The sequence below is a fragment of the Somniosus microcephalus genome, chromosome 12, assembly GCF_052327205.1.
Source record: "Somniosus microcephalus isolate GS21.2 chromosome 12, FLI_Smic_1.0, whole genome shotgun sequence".
NCBI lineage: Eukaryota > Metazoa > Chordata > Chondrichthyes > Squaliformes > Somniosidae > Somniosus > Somniosus microcephalus.
Window position 1 is genome coordinate 133,798,517 of NC_140998.1, and position 16,109 is coordinate 133,814,625.

General features: G+C 41.9%; 1 protein-coding gene across 3 annotated transcripts; it reads left to right on the forward strand.

Moving 5' to 3' along the window:
* The first annotated feature begins 3,749 nt into the window (after positions 1–3,749).
* LOC147109546 (serine/arginine-rich splicing factor 5-like) lies at positions 3,750–15,743 on the forward strand. 3 transcript variants are annotated; one of them, XM_086003595.1, is made up of 8 exons: positions 3,750–3,836; positions 5,257–5,400; positions 5,833–5,903; positions 6,007–6,108; positions 11,770–11,839; positions 14,137–14,210; positions 14,657–14,767; positions 15,235–15,743. In XM_086003595.1, exons 2-8 carry the CDS (start codon positions 5,278–5,280, stop codon positions 15,452–15,454), a joined length of 771 nt encoding a protein of 256 aa, XP_085859721.1. In that variant the 5' UTR covers positions 3,750–3,836; positions 5,257–5,277; the 3' UTR covers positions 15,455–15,743. The 3 variants fall into 3 exon arrangements, with proteins under 3 accessions (XP_085859721.1, XP_085859723.1, XP_085859722.1); XM_086003597.1 differs by having other exon boundaries at positions 14,146–14,210; XM_086003596.1 differs by lacking the exon at positions 3,750–3,836 and adding an exon at positions 3,847–3,901.
* The last annotated feature ends 366 nt before the right edge of the window (positions 15,744–16,109 follow it).

A 16,109-nucleotide genomic window follows, 5' to 3' on the forward strand; every position in this document is an offset into this window, starting at 1 on the left:
ACTCACTAAAGTCCTCATTTTCAACTAACAGCTGAAGGCAGTTGGCACTTTTGGTCATTACTTGATTTCTGATGCTCCATGCCTATGGTGGCTTTGCTACTGCTGGCTGACTGATTACACCCTTCTCTTTATTATAAAAGGATAACTTGCTGGAAGTGTCAGCTGATAACGGTGCGGTGAGGACAACGGGGCATCTGGGACCTCAGTGAATGGCAGGACCAACAGTCTATCTCCTTAACCAGTGAGATTTAAGGATTGAGAAACAATGGCACGACGGAAAAGGAGGGTGAATTAGAATGGGCTTTTTTTTTGAGGAAGTAACAAAAGTAGTAGACAGGAGAATGTCTATGGATGTAGTTTATATGGACTTCCAGAAGGCATTCGATAAGGTTCCACATAAGAGGCTGTTGGCTAAAATTAAAGCTCATGAATTGAAAGCAAATTATTGACCTGGATAGGAGATTGGTTAGGCGATAGAAGACCGAGGGTAAGGATAATGGGTATGTACCTGAATTGGAAGGAAGTGACTATGGTGTCCCACAAAGATCGGTGCTGTGGCCTCTACTAATCACTATATTTATTAATGACTTAGATAACACAATAGAGAGCCATATATACAAGTTTGTCAATGACACAAAGATTGGTGGCATAGTAAGAAGTGTAGATGGGAGCATAAAATTACAAAGAGACATTGACAGATTAAGTGAGTGGGCAAAACTGGCAGATGGATTTCAATGCAGGTAAGAGACTTCGGCATCCATGTACACAGACCACTAACATGTGGTCAGGTACAAAAAATAATCATAAAGGCTAATGGGATGTAAGCTTTTCTATCTAATGTGCTAGCGGACATAACCTTAAAATCAGAGCCAGGCCATTCAGGAGAGAGGTTAGGAAATGCTTCTACGCGCAATGGGTGGTAGAAGTGTGGAACTCTCTCCCACAAAAAGCAGTACATGCTAGCTCAATTAATAATTTGAAATCTGAGATCGCAAGATTTTTGCCAGTCAAGGGTATTAAAGGCTATGGAGTCAAGATGGGTGGATGGAGTTAGGATACAGATCAGCCTTGATCTCATTGAATGACAGAACAGGCTCTAGGGGCTAAATGGCCTACTCCTGCTCCTATGTTCCTATGAATTAGAGTCATATTAGGTACAGTAAGAGAAATAAAGAGAGGGAAAGTTAGATTGGATTAAGAGAGAGAGAAAAAAGAGAATGAAAAAGTAAGAAAAAAAAATTAGATTTTAAATTTGACATTTTTAGAATCTCTAACAACAATTTACTAATTGCAGGAATGAAATTGGACAGTTTAAATTGTTCCTTTTCTGGACCAGAGAGATTGATTGGCATTGCATTAACAATTATCACATCGTTAAAAAGATACTTACAATGTTAAGTTCCAGCCCTAACTTTCTGCGGCCAGTTTAATGGACAATTAATGTGCAAATCCAGCAAGTTCTTAACAATAACAGGGAGGCTAAGGGCGGGATAGACCAGCAAGTTCTGGAGATTTGCAACTCACGCCTTATCTCTTAATCCCCAAACTTGCTGACCGATTTGCGCATTGTTTACAGCTTTCTTTGCTGAACATTGTATAAAAATGTTTGTGTATTTATGTGTGTTTGTTTTTTGTTCAAAAACAAAACCTTAAGTGTGTACAAATTATTTAAAAAATCATAGCCTAGGGTATGTTACAAAACACTACCACGTCTGAAGCTTGGCACTAACACACTTCAAGCTTTGTTCTTCCACATTACAATGTTATCTCAATCACTGGATGTGTTATTCTGTACCAAATGTGATATTCTGTATCAAATTATAGCCTGGCTAATATTCTGTACGTAATGATTGAGGCCCAGCTGCAGTGCAGAGCACATTAATAATTTTAAATTGAGAAAACAACAACTTGCATTTATATAGCGCCTTTAATGTTATAAAACGTCCCAAGGCACTTCGCAGGAGTATTATCAAACAAAATAAGGAGATATTAGGACAGGTGGCCAAAAGCTTGGTCAAAGAGTAGGTTTTAAGGAGTGTCTTAAAGGGGGAGAGGTGGAGAGGTTTGGGGGGGGAGGTCCCGCCCGCCCACCAGTTTTTGCGATTTTAACCCCCCGCCCGCCTCCAAGCCCGCCTCCATGGCTCAATGAAAATCGAGGCCTTTGTGTTCTCCTCACAGCTTACTGTCTCACCTAGCTTTGTATCATCAGCAAACTTGGATACAGTACACTCGGTCCCTTCATCTAGGTCATTAATATAGATTGTAAATAGCTGAGGCCCAACACTGATCCTGTGGCATCCCACTAGTTACAGACTGCCAACCTGAAAAAGACCCGTTTATCCCTACTCTCTGTTTTCTGTCCATTAACCAATCCTCTATGCTACTATATTACCCCCAACCCCATGAGCCCTAATAGAAACATAGAAGATAGGAGCAGGAGTAGGCCATTCGGCCCCTCGAGCCTGCTCCGCCATTCAATGTGATCATGGCTGATCATCCAAATTCAGTACCCGATCCCTGCTTTCTCCCCATCTTGTGTAATAACCTTTTATGTGGCACCTTATCGAATGCCTTTTGGAAATCCAAATATACTACATCCACTGGTTCCCCTTTAGCTACCCTGCTAGTTATATCCTCAAAAAACTCTAATAAATTTGTCAAACCCTTTCATAAAACCATGTTGACTCTGCCTAATCAAGAATTTTAGAATTGAGGCGTTACCAGACTGGGAGCCAATGTATGTCAGCGAGAACGGGGGTGATGGGTGACCGGGACTTGGTGCAAGTTAGGATACGGGCAGCAGAGTTTTGGATGAGCTCAAGTTTATGGAGGGTGGAAGATGGGAGGCCGGCCAAGAAAGCATTGGAATAGTCAAGTCTACAGGTAACAAAGTCATGGATGAGAGTTTCAGCAGCAGATGAGCTAAGGTGGGCGATGTTACGGAAGTGGTGATGGAACCATGGTGAAGGGCCAAGGCCCACAGTGCCAAACACTACCAAGATTTTAAAAAGTGAATCACAAAGTAGTGGTTAGGTTTTACCAAATTTGTTTTTTTAATGCTTCTATATTGTAGGAAGAGAAGATTGAGGTAAGTTATAAGTTCCATAGTTTTGAGGTCCTGGAAAGTAGTCAGTTAGATTCGGAGATGGTGCAATGAATCTTGATTTCATTCTGATGAGGATTAAAAGCATGTGACGCAGCATATTTGGAGTTTAGTAGAAACAATAAAAGATGCCTGGAAGAGAAGTGGCCATAGTAGTATCAGTAAAACAGACACAAAGATTACGATAAAAAGGTTGCAGGCTAGATAGTCCAATTCGATTTTTTATTGCATTTTGTATTTTCTTGAGGGGCTCTGGATACAGGAGCAGTTGCGAAATCTCGCACAGAGTTAGACTTCGTCTCGCTGGAGAGCTTTATAGGAGGGGGGAAGGCAAAAAAAAAGTGATTGACATTAAAGAGGCAATTGAACTTTACGCAACCGGGCCAGTGGACCAGATGTGGGAGTCACGCTGGAGATCAGAGGAGATGGTGAGGCTGAAAGTGATGAAGAAAATGGCGCTAGCAGAAGGGTAGTTCGGTTGTTTTGTTGGGCTGGCGGAGCAATGGCTAATCTGTGTGTGTGTGTGTGTGTTTTTCACCCTCTGCAGAGCAGGCTGCAGCTGGGCCTCTGAGGGCTGGAGGGAGCCGAAACCATCCATCACACACCCTCCCCCCGGCAGCGGTTCCCATGGTGACGGCCCGCTCGGGAGAACTCGTTGCTTAGCATCCGGGAAGTGACGGCACAGTGTCGTTGCGGGATTGGCTGCGTGCGGACGGTCGGGCTCCATTTTGAGGTGAGTTGGGTTTTGAGTTAAGTGGCTGCGTTGTTTCACAGCGAATCGCTGAAATAATCAGAAAGGTTAGCGGGCCGGGCCGGTAGCGGTGGGGTAGGAACGATCCGATCCGATCCGCTCGGGTTGCAAGCGGCCCCGGGGCGCCGAGGCTCGGCTGGCGGCGCTTATTGTTGGGCGCTGCGCTGGCGCCCGCGCGGGCCGCAGGCCTCGGGGGACAGGCGCTGGGTTGTTTCCCTGTCGATTGTTTGCAGTCGGGGAAACCAGGGCCGCTCCCCAACTCCCGTCCACACTATTTTTGCCCCGTTTTTAATACAAATAACAAACCTGTCTGGAGTACGATGGGGGATTTGGGCTTGGGGGAGGGGATTGGATTGGGAAGGGGCTTGGGTTGGGGAAGGGGATTTGGATTGGGGGAGAGGATTTGGAAGGGTCTTGGGTTGGTAGATTTTGGAGGGGGTTGGTGGGAGGGGAAGGGGATTGTATTGGTGTTTGGGATGGGGAAGGGGCTTGGGATGGGGAAGGTTTGGGGAAGTGATTGAGTGGGGATGGTGGTGTAGGTTCTGCTGCTCTGCTTTGAATTTGATCAGAATCCTTGTAATTTGAGTTGCCAAGAGAGAAATGATTAAATATGTAATTTAAAAGAATGAGTTTATGCCTAAAAATATATTTTAATAACATTTTGGGGCTGATAGGCTCAGAAATATGTCATTTAATTTAAAAACAACAATTTGAGTTTATTTTTATATGCATAAAATATATAACTAAAATCAATAGACTTTTTTTACAAAAAAGTTTTTTTTTAAAGCAGAACAGTTTTTCTGTTCTGGATAGAGGAGCAGTAAGGAAATCTTGCACAGATTTGGGCGTTGTATAGCTGGAGAGTTTTGAAGGGGGGATAGGGTAAGCGATTGACATTTTTGTTGCGTGTTCCAGTTCAAAAAAGTATTTTACAGCTCCTCCAAAACTCTGCTACCCAAGTCCCGCTCATATCTCGCCCTGTCCTCGACTTACATTGGCACCCCGTCCTCTACAACATCTCAAATTTAAATTCTCATCCTTTTGATTAAATCTCTCTCTGTCTTTGCGCCCCCCCCCTATAATTGTAACCTACAGCAGTAATATCCCCTATCCGCTGAACTCATCATGTCTCCAATTCGCCCTCTTATTCGCCCTTATCCCTTCACATCCACTGTTGTCGGATGTCACTTTATCTGCCAAGACTCCCTCCCTAAACACACTGCCTCACCTCCCTCTCCTTTAAGGTGCTCTTTAACACTCGCCTATTTGGCTCTGTCTGTTTTCGCCCTTGTGCCTCTGAAGTGCTTTGAGATGTCTTTCTCCATTAAAGGTGCTATATAAATGCTAGTTGTTGTGTTGGCAGATGGTATTCGAGGTTTGATTTTATTGTTTGTTTTGACAGTTGTATTCTAGGTCAGCAAAGATGAGCTCCCGGGTATTCATTGGCAGACTGAGCCCATATGCCACTGAAAAGAATGTGGAGAGGTTCTTCAGAGGATATGGACGAATTAAGGAAATTGATCTGAAGAATGGATTTGGATTTGTGGTAAGTTTTTTTAAATGCAGAGGTAAGTTGTAATTGTTAAGTGTGTGTGGAGTGACTTAACTCCTTTGCAATGAATTGAACATTTACAATGCTTATCTAACTGGAAATCAGTGACGGATTAGTATGGGGAATGTGATTTTTGTTACCTTTTGATTTACTGGTGAAGTGCAAACCTAAACCTGCCTTCAGTCCTTGTGTCTTTTTCTGTGAAAAGCAAAGGGAGAAGCAATCAGAGGCGTAGACACTACCAGCATGAATAGCTGAAGCCTCTTGTTCCTCATACAGGTAGAAATGTGGTTTTGCCATCACTCATTTGTATGCAGCTTATCCAGTAATTGGGGACCATTTTGGTGCTAGGTAAAGTTTTAAATTCACACTATTGGAACAGAAAAATAATTTGGGCAGGCTACAAGTCTACTGTTTTGTCTTCAGGAGTTTGAAGATTACAGAGATGCAGAAGATGCAGTTTATGAACTGGATGGAAAAGAGTTGTGCAATGAAAGGTAAGAGCTCCATTCTCACTGCCATATCCCCAAAATAAACTAGAAGGCTGGTAATTATTGTGCATTCTTTTCAGCTACATAAGTGAGCATTTTGTTTGTGCAGAGTGACGGTTGAGCATGCCAGAGCACGCAATAGGGGAGGACGAGGAGGAGGGGGACGGTATCAAGGTCGCTTTAGCCAAAGCTATCAACGTAGTGCAGGAAGGTGAGTCCATTGACCTGTTTTCTTAAATTGAGAATATTGCAGTACAGTAACATGATGCAAATATTGTCTTTTAAAGAATATATGTAACATCAATTTATTTAAGTAGATTTTGATTGACATTAATTTAATTGTCAAATGATGCACCAAATTTAATTTCCTATCTGGCGATTGAATTTGTTACCTGATTTTTATGCTATTCTGGTTCAAAAGTAGTAAGTGGCAAAGCATTTTTGCCCAATGTTTAAATTGAGTGCCATATTAATTTGTTAGTTAGCAAAGTAGAGATGTTGCTTGCGATCATTCAAAGTTTAATGTGCTACTGAGTCATATGGATACGAAAGATCCCAGATTTAATCCCTGGAAATGTTACGACTGTTGCCTTTACAGTCCTCGGGAATAGGAGGGCAGAAACATTGGTTCTCACTCAAATGACTACTAGAAACTGAACACTCATTGATGTTGGATGAAGACAGAAATAGCTAAGTTGTTTTAATAGTGAATAGTTTGGTGACGTGCTAGTTTGTCAGGAGGCTCCAGGCTCACACTAGGATAAGAACATAAAAAATAGGAGCAGGAGTAGGCCAATCGGCCCCTCGAGCCTGCTCCGCCATTCAATAAGATCATGGCTGATCTGATCCTAACCGCCAATCTACTATCACAGAACTATCTCCTGAATCTAACAGAATTAGACACATGAAATAGGAGCAGGATCAGGCTACACGGCCCCTGGGCCCGCTCCGCTACCCACAGGGCCATGACTGATCCGAACCTAGACTCGTGTCCAAATTCCTGCCCGCTCCCCGTAACCCTTAATTCCCTTTACTTCTAGGAAACTCTATTTCTGTTTTAAATTTATGTAATGATGTAGCTTCTACAGCTTTTTGGGGCAGCATATTCCATGGACCTACCACCCTCTGAGTGAAGTAGTTCCTCCTCATCTCAGTTTTGAAAGAGCAGTCCCTTATTCTAAGACTATGCCCCCTAGTTCTAGTTTCACCCATCATCGGGAACATCCTCCCCGCATCCACCCGATCCACCCCTTCATAATCTTACATGTTTCAATAAGATCGCCTCTCATTCTTCTGAACTCCAATGAGTAGAGTCCCAATCTACTCAACCTCTCCTCATATGTCCATCCCCTCATCCCCGGGATTAACCGAGTGAACCTTCTTTGTACTGACTCGAGAGCAAGTATGTCTTTTCTTAAGTATGGACACCAAAACTGTATGCAGTATTCCAGGTGCGGTCTCACCAATACCTTGTACAACTGAAGCAATACCTCCCTATTTTTATATTCTGTCCCCCTAGCAATGAAAGCCAACATTCCATTGGCCTTCTTAATCACTTGCTGCACCTGCATACTAACCTTTTGAGTTTCGTGCACCAGGACCCTCAGATCCCTTTGTACTTCAGTACTTTCCAGTTTCTTGCCATTAAGATAATAATTTGCTCTACGATTTTTCCTGCCAAAGTGCATAACCTCACACTTTCCAGTATTGTATTCCATCTGCCAAATCTCTGCCTATTTACTTAGCCTGTCTATGTCCCCTTGCAGGTTTTTTATGTCCTCCTCACTCACTACTTTCCCTCCCATCTTAGTATCATCTGCAAACTTTGATATGTTACACTCGGTCCCCTCCTCCAAATCGTTAATATAGATTGTAAAGAGTCGGGGACCCAGCACTGACCCCTGCGGAACACCACTAGTTACTGATTGCCAGTCTGAGAATGAACCATTTATCCCAACTCTCTGCCTTCTGTTAGATAGCCAATCCTCTATCCATGCCAGAATATTACCCCCAATCCTGTGATTTTTTTATCTTAAGCAATAATCTTTTGTGTGGCACCTTGTCAAATGCCTTTTGGAAGTCTAAATACACTACGTCCACTGGTTCCCCTTTATCCACCCTATACGTTACTTCCTCAAAGAACTCCAGCAAATTTGTCAAACATGACTTCCCCTTCATAAAACCATGCTGACTTTGTCCTATTAAATTATGATTATCCAAATGTCCTGTTACTGTCTCCTTAATAATGGACTCCAACATTTTACCTACCACAGATGTTAGGCTAACCGGTCTATAGTTTCCAGCCTTCTGTCTACTGCCCTTTTTAAATAAGGGTGTTACATTAGCAGTTTTACAGTCTGCCGGGACCTTTGCTGAGTCCAGGGAGTTTTGGAAAATTATTACCAATGCATCCACAATCCCTACTGCCACTTCCCTCAAGACCCTAGGATGTAAGCCATCAGGTCCAGGTGATTTATCCGCCTTGAGTCCCATTATTTTACCGAGTACCACTTCCTTAGTGATTTTGATCATGTTTAGCTCCTCTCTCCCCCCCCCCCCCCCATAGCCCCATGTTTGTCCAGTGTTGGGATATTCTTAGTGTCCTCTACTGTAAAGACTGATACAAAATATTCATTCAGCGTTTTTCCCATCTCCATATTTCCCACCATTAATTTCCCGGTCTCATCCTCTAAGGGACCAACATTTACTTTAGCCACCCTTTTTCTTTTTATATAACTATAAAAACTCTTACTATCTGTTTTTATATTTTTTGCTAATTTACTTTCATAATCTATCTTCCCTTTCTTAATCAATCTTTTTGTTATTTTTTGCTGTCTTTTAAAGTTTTCCCAATCCTCTATCCTCCCACTAGATTTGGCTACCTTATATGCCCTTGTTTTTAGTCGAATACTATCCTTAATTTCTTTACTTAGCCACGGATGGCTGTCTTTTCTTTTACACCCTTTTCTTTTCAATGGAATATTTTTTTTGGAAGTTGTAAAATAACTCCTTAAATGTACACCACTGATCATGTATCGTCTTACCCTTTAATCTATTTTCCCAATCCACTCTACTCAATTCCGCTCTCATACCTTCATTGTCTCCTTTATTCAAGCTTAGCATGCTTGTTTGAGATCCAACCTTCTCACCCTCTAATTGAATATGGAATTCAACCATGTTATGGTCACTCATTCCAAGGGGATCCTTTACTAGGACATTTTTAATTAATCCTGTCTCGTTACACAGGACCAGATCTAAGGTTGCTTGTCCCCTGGTCGGTTCAGTTACATACTGCTCAAGAAACCCATCCCTAATACACTCAATGAACTGATCCTCAAGGCAGCCCTGCCGAATTTGATTTGTCCAATTAATATGATAGTTAAAATCCCCCATAATTATAGATGTTCCCTTATTACAAGCCTCAACTATTTCCTGATTGATACCCCGTCCAACCGAGTTGCCACTGTTCGGAGGCCTATAGACTACGCCCACTAGTGTTTTTTTCCCCTTATTATTCCTTATCTCCACCCAAACTGTTTCATTATCCTGATCTTTTGACCCAATATCATTTCTCTGTATTACAGTGATTCCTTCCTTTATTAACATAGCCACCCCACCTCCCCTTCCTTCCTGCCTGTCCTTCCTGATCGTTAAATAACCTGGTATGTTTAATTCCCAGGCATTGTCACCCTGCAGCCATGTTTCTGTAATGGCCACAAGATCATACCCATATGTAGTTATTTGTGCTATTAACTCGTCTATTTTGTTACGAATGCTACGTGCATTCAGATAGAGAACTTTCAAATATGTTTTGTGACACTTAGTTCCTGCTTTTGCCCTTTTTATTACTTTACCTTTTACTCCATACCTTCTGCCCCTTCCTGACACGCTCTGGTTTTTAATTTCCCCACTGCTACCTAAGTCTATGACCTTCTCTGTTATTTTTATTATTTGCTCTCTAGGAACCCCCCCCCCCCCCACTAGTTAGTTTAAAGCCCTCTCTAAAGCCCTAGTTATATGATCCGCCAGGACTCTAGTCCCAGCACTGGCCAAGTGAAGCCCGTCCCAATGGAACAGCTCCCTCCTGCCCCAGTACTGGTGCCAGTGTCCCAGGAAGCAAAACCCATTTCTCCCACACCAGTCTTTGAGCCACGCATTTAACTCTCTAATTTTATTTGTCCTAGCCAAATTTGCTCGTGGCTCAGGTAATAATCCAGAGATTATTACCCTTGAGGTTCTGTTTTTTAATTTGACCCCTAGCTGCTCATACTTCTTTAACAGAACCGGCTTCCTAGTCCTATCTACGTCGTTTGTACCAACATGGACCATGACGACTGGATCCACCCCCTCCCACTGCAAGTTTATTTCCAGCCCAGAGGAGATGTCCTTAACCCTGGCACCGGGTAGGCAACACAGCCTACGGGACTCTCACTCTTGGCTGCAGAGAACTCTATCTATCCCTCTAATAATACTATCCCCTACCACTACAACATTTCTATTTACTCCCCCCTCTTGAATGGCCCCCCGTTCCACGGTGCTGTGGCCAGGTTGCTCATCCTCCCTGCAGTCCCTGCTCCTGTCCACACAGGGAGTAAGAACCTCGAACCTGTTGGCCAAGAGCAAGGGCTGCGGCTCCTCCAACACTACCTCCTGGATCGCCGTACCTGCCTCGCTCGTAGTCACACCGTCCTGACCCTGGCCATGTGCTACATCTGAATTAATTAACTGCATAGGTGTGACCACCTTCTGGTACACTGAGTCCAGGTACTTCTCCCCCTCCCTGATGTGTCGCAGTGTCTGAAGCTCAGACTCCAGCTCATCAACACGGAGCTGGAGATCCTGTAGCAGCAGACACTTGTCACAGATGTAATCACCGTGAGCCTCAATGGGGTCTACCGGCTCCCACATCTCGCAACAGTAACACATCACCTGCTCCATTCTATGTAATTAATTAAACTTTTTTATTGTTACCCCGATTTTAGATGCTAGTATCCCCTTTAATTAATTGGATTTAAATTAAATCAATCCCTCTAATTACACCAGTTAAATGGTTTACCAACAGTCACTCTGCACCAGAAAGGCCTTATTAAGTACAACCAGTTAAAGATATACTCTAGGGCGCTTATTTACCAACTGTCCCCACTACACCACAGAGACCCTAGAAAAAAAACGCCGAATTTAAGCTTGTAATGAAAAGGAGAAAGAAAGAAATACTCACTAACCAATCCAACCAATCACTTACCTGCTTCCTGGTGACGTCACACTTGGATTACTTTTTACCTCTCTCCTCTGCTGCTGAATTGGTCGGGCCTCACCTCGCAACTGCCGCCGCTTTTAAGCTCTGCCGCCGGTCACTGCCCCCTCACAGGTCCGATGCTCTGATCGGGCCTCACCTCGCAACTGCCGCCGCTTTTAAGCTCTGCCGCCGGTCACTGCCCCCTCACAGATAGGGTTGCTTGTTCCCACGGACCCATTATCGTTGCTCTGTGTGGTGACGACAACATAAATATGCCCTTTTTGAAAGCGGAGCTCTCAAGTCTTTTATATGGAGGGGAGGAAAAGATCAATCAATATTCCTCATGGGTAAACTTCAAACTTTACTTCTCATTGAATAATATGCACGATTCACCAACTGAAAATAAGAAAACTACATTTTTGAGCCGTATTCAGTATTTTAAATAAAAATAACTGTTTGAGTTGTGTAGGATGGGGGAAATGTTTAATCCTAGTGTTTTTAAAAATATTGTGTACTACAGAGAAGCAGAAAATCTTGTGTTCTGTTTAATATTTGCTTACTGAGGTGTCTCCAGAATAAAGTACCTGCTGACTCAGCTTCTCTAATGCACAGATCATAATTTATTATCCATTTCAGAAATGGGCCTCCGGTTCGTACAGAAAACAGAGTGATTGTTGAGAACTTGTCTTCCCGAGTTAGCTGGCAGGTATGCTGCATGTAATATCTAATCATGTGAGACTACTTTTTGTGTAATTTGTTAAAACAAATGAAAATGAAATGGAATGAAACTGGCACTGTTTAATTGTAAGTAGAGCTTTCAAGGTTAACTTAAGAGTCATTTTACAGTGTAGGGCACAGGTGTAATACTGTAACTCTGCCACATTCCTGACAAACTAGCCATGAGCGTTCCATTCAAACAATGAATCCTAACTGAATATAAAGAAACATTTAAAAAAATGTCTAGTGCAGTTAATTACAAAGAATCAGAGTAACATGATGTAGGAGAACAAAAAGAAGTGGTTCTCAACAAGTTGGCATTCAATGTGTCAGAACAATTCCTTCCAAAAGACACGTAACTAGCCAGCAGTGGAAACATTAGATGTGATGTGACAAATTGTGACAGAATAGTACAACAACTTGAGCTGCTGACAAAGATAAACTAGTGGGAGTTTTTATTAAAAAAAAACACCAAATTTGCTCCAAACATGTGTGACAATTCTAAAATGTGCATTTGATTTATATCTAATGTAATGTGTGGCCTTTTATTGTGAAAATGACTCTTAATAAAGTGTTCAGTTATCTACAGTTGACTGATAATAGTTGTTATTTCTCCAAGTCATTCCATAAATTGAAAAACTGCAGTCAAAGGTGCTATACTTAATGTCAATTTCTGGGTCCAAGGTAAAGTGGGAGGTTTAAACTTTTTTTTATAGGAAGTCAATGTGCTTCCTTTTCTTAGGCTTTTTGAAAGCAATGATTCTGACTTTCAACTTGGTTTTTAGTCCTGTGGTATTTTAGGGACTTGTCACTCCCGTGTACCAAGCTGAATTATTTCCCCTCTTAAAGGACTTGAGAGTCCCAATGGCTCATTATGGAAGATTATCATATAGTGTGCTTTTAAGCAGCACAGATGAAGATACCTGGTCTGTGTTAAGTTAGATGATCTCAGCCAGGGCACCAGGGGTAAAGCTACATTTGGCCTGTGCTGCTAGGCTAGAGAGTGGAAAAATAAGCGAGGGTTTTTGGTTGAGTAGTCCCTGCTGGAAAGTGCAAGTGTAGATGTGTGGGAACTTGATGGGGCTTGGCATTGATATCCTCCTCCCAGGCCCCACGATCTAATTGCTTGGCAACACTTATCCAGGCTTTCACAAGAAATGGTTAGCTTGGGGTACTACCAGTACCTGAAGAACTGTACTCCAGTAAGAGTCAGCACCTTTGACAGGAGGGGAGGAAGTTTGGGTTAGGGAATTCTTAAGTTCACCATTTTGAAGAAGGGGATACTTGAGACTTCTTATTCCTTTTCATTCTTTGGATTTCCTTTTTATTTTTGCAGTATAATTGGCTTTGTCTTGGTGTTTAAAAAAAAAAACCCTACAGTTGGCCTCAATGGGAAAAAGAAAATAGGGTAATCCACATAAAACAGAAGGCCCCATCCTATAAAACAATGGGTTAAGCTTTAATTGCCTTCCAAAATTAAGTACTGCTCCTTTAACTTGAGTAGCTAACTTTAAATACAAAAAAATTAACCTTGATTGCCTACTAACCTTGAAACTAAAATGTGTGTTCACTCAGTTTTTGTGTTTTTGAAATTTAACCAAGTGTTAAAACCTTTATTTACCAGCCTCTCGTGTCGTTGGCCTTGTGACGTGGAGTGCCGTTGGTTTTCCTAATCGCTGTGCCTTGGTCTCTTGGGCCTAGTTGAAATGCCAATCTGCTCCTACCTTTGTCAATTGGTGATCTAAATCTGTGTTGTGGTGGTCTGACCAACACTGGTGGGCACTGGGTTTAGTGCCATTTACCTTGCTGCGTCCCTGAAAATGATAACAAGGTGTCCTAAAGTCGAGAGTTCTGAGAGCCTGCTGTAAAATGCGAGGTCCTCGATTGGGAGAAATTCGCTGGTAGGGTTGTGTGGAAGCTCGATTGGAGTGAGGCGAGAAGTCCTTGGTCACGGCGCAAGAGTAGCAATCCCTGTTCCTATGGCAATGCCAGAGTCTGCCTTTAAGGGAGGGTGATGTCCGGGAAGGCTCCCATCGACTGGGTAGTGTCAGTCAAGCGGGTGGTGAAGAGAACCATCTGGTCTTCAGTCGTGGTGGTGCCTCTGCGAACACTTGTTACATTTGGCTGGTTGAATAGCCTAGGGAATTGTACAGGAAGGTAATATAAATTTTGATGAAATTAGATTTATGTAAATTTTTGCTTACTTTTCCAGTGATGTACATTGGAAATTGATAAAGAAATATGTTAATATGCTTTGATTTACCTAACTGATTTGATCTTGCATAGGATCTGAAGGATTTCATGAGACAGGCTGGAGAAGTTACCTTTGCGGATGCACACAGGCACAAAATGAATGAAGGGTGAGTTACAAGAAGTTTTAAATAGCTACAGCCTGAAGTTTGTTGATGGGTGGGGGAAAGGAAGTGTAAGAAATCTCTGCTAATGCAGCTGTGAAACCATGTCAATGTGAGATGAAACTTTGGTTTGGGAGTCGATGCAGACCAATTACTAAGATCATATTCAGCTTGATGATGCACATCTTTAAAAAGTTTTGCATTTCATCACAACTAGACACTTGTGGAAAGCTGTTTAGTTAAGTGGTTTTGAAATAATTGCTCTGGCAACCTTTGTAAAGAAATCTTAACATTTGCACAGTTGACTTACTACTGTACTGCTTCATCTGGTTTCTGCCCTGGCCATTCTGAATTGACTTGGACTTCCCTCTTTAAGCATTATGCTAAGAAAGGAAGCACAGTCTTGGTGATTACAAACTTAATAAAAATGACTCTGGTTTTCCTTTTCCTAGAATTGTTGAATTTGCATCCTACAGTGATGTGAAGAATGCTCTTGAGAAGCTCTCTGGCACAGAGCTCAATGGAAGAAAGATCAGGGTGGTTGAAGAACGTAAACAGCGCAGGTAATTGCCCCAGGGTGTATTTCAGGTTTTTTTTTGTTGCATAGATTGATCTTCAATCCTAAATAAACTTGAAATGCATTGAAACCACGTATCCTGGGCTTAATTCATTAAGATTTATACGGTAGAGCACCTTGAATATTAACGAACTCAGCACAGACATCATTGGGCTTGAGTGCTTAAATGTATATTAAAAAAAAATTAAAAACAGCTGGTTATAGCTCTAACTCTCAAGCAGAAGTTTGAGTTGACCAGCTTATGCTAATGATTTGAGATTTTATTGGCAGCTTTTTAAAGCCTCTGCTTATTCTTCTTGTATGTCCTGCCATATCAGGAACATTTGGTTGGATGTGAACTGGGTAGAACTGAATTGAAACAAAACTTGTAACAAACATCTTTCTAGAGATAGTTCTAGTAAAATAGTGTTTGTATTCTGACCATTCAAAGTTTTGATTGCTTTTTCTTTTCAGGTCTCGTAGCAGGTCTCGTTCCCGTAGTCGAAGCTCTTCCAGATCTCGCTCCAGGGGCCGTAAGTCCTATAGTCGTTCTAGGAGTAGGAGCCGCAGCAAATCCCGATCTGAGAGTAGATCGCCTCTTCCTGCCAAGGAGCAGAGAGGCCATTCCTCTATGGCATCTGGGGATCATGTAAGATCACGCACACGATCACCTTCTGGTGATAGTACAGACTAAGCATGTTAATGTGGACTTTTACTTGAGTGAGTGAAAGTTGATGTAAAGGAATGAATTTGTCTGAGAAACACAAATCTTAAATTTGTTAAAACTGCAGTACTTGCATTTACTGAGCTGTATTCATTTAACTTGTCACTTGCAGAGTTGAATTGCTCATTTATTTCTTCATTGACATTGGTTTCTTTGGCAATGGATCCAAATCTTTTTTTACTTTTGGTATTAAATGTAATGGTGTAAATTACATTTCTCTTATGTACTCCTTTTAAATAAAGATTGTACATAGTTACTACTCTGTGTTGTGGGTTTCACAAATTTCATGTTTCTGAACTTACACTAAGGGACATCAGAATTTCACAAACACTGGTGCTCTTAAATGACACTGGTACTCGGATCCAAAAGTGAGGATAATGAAAAACATACGCCAGTGCTGGAAATCTGAAATTTTAAAAGAAAAGAGAATGCTGAAACTATCTTTAGCAGTGAAAGAGAGAGGTTAATAGTTCAGGTGTTGATTGGCCTGCTGTGTATTTGTGCCTCAAAATCTTAATTGTAAAATTCTGTACCAAATTGATTGTACAAAATCATTCCTTGTTGTAAGTGGCCAGTCATGAGTACAAAAATCTTTAAAAAAATTCATCTACATTTCCCCCCATCT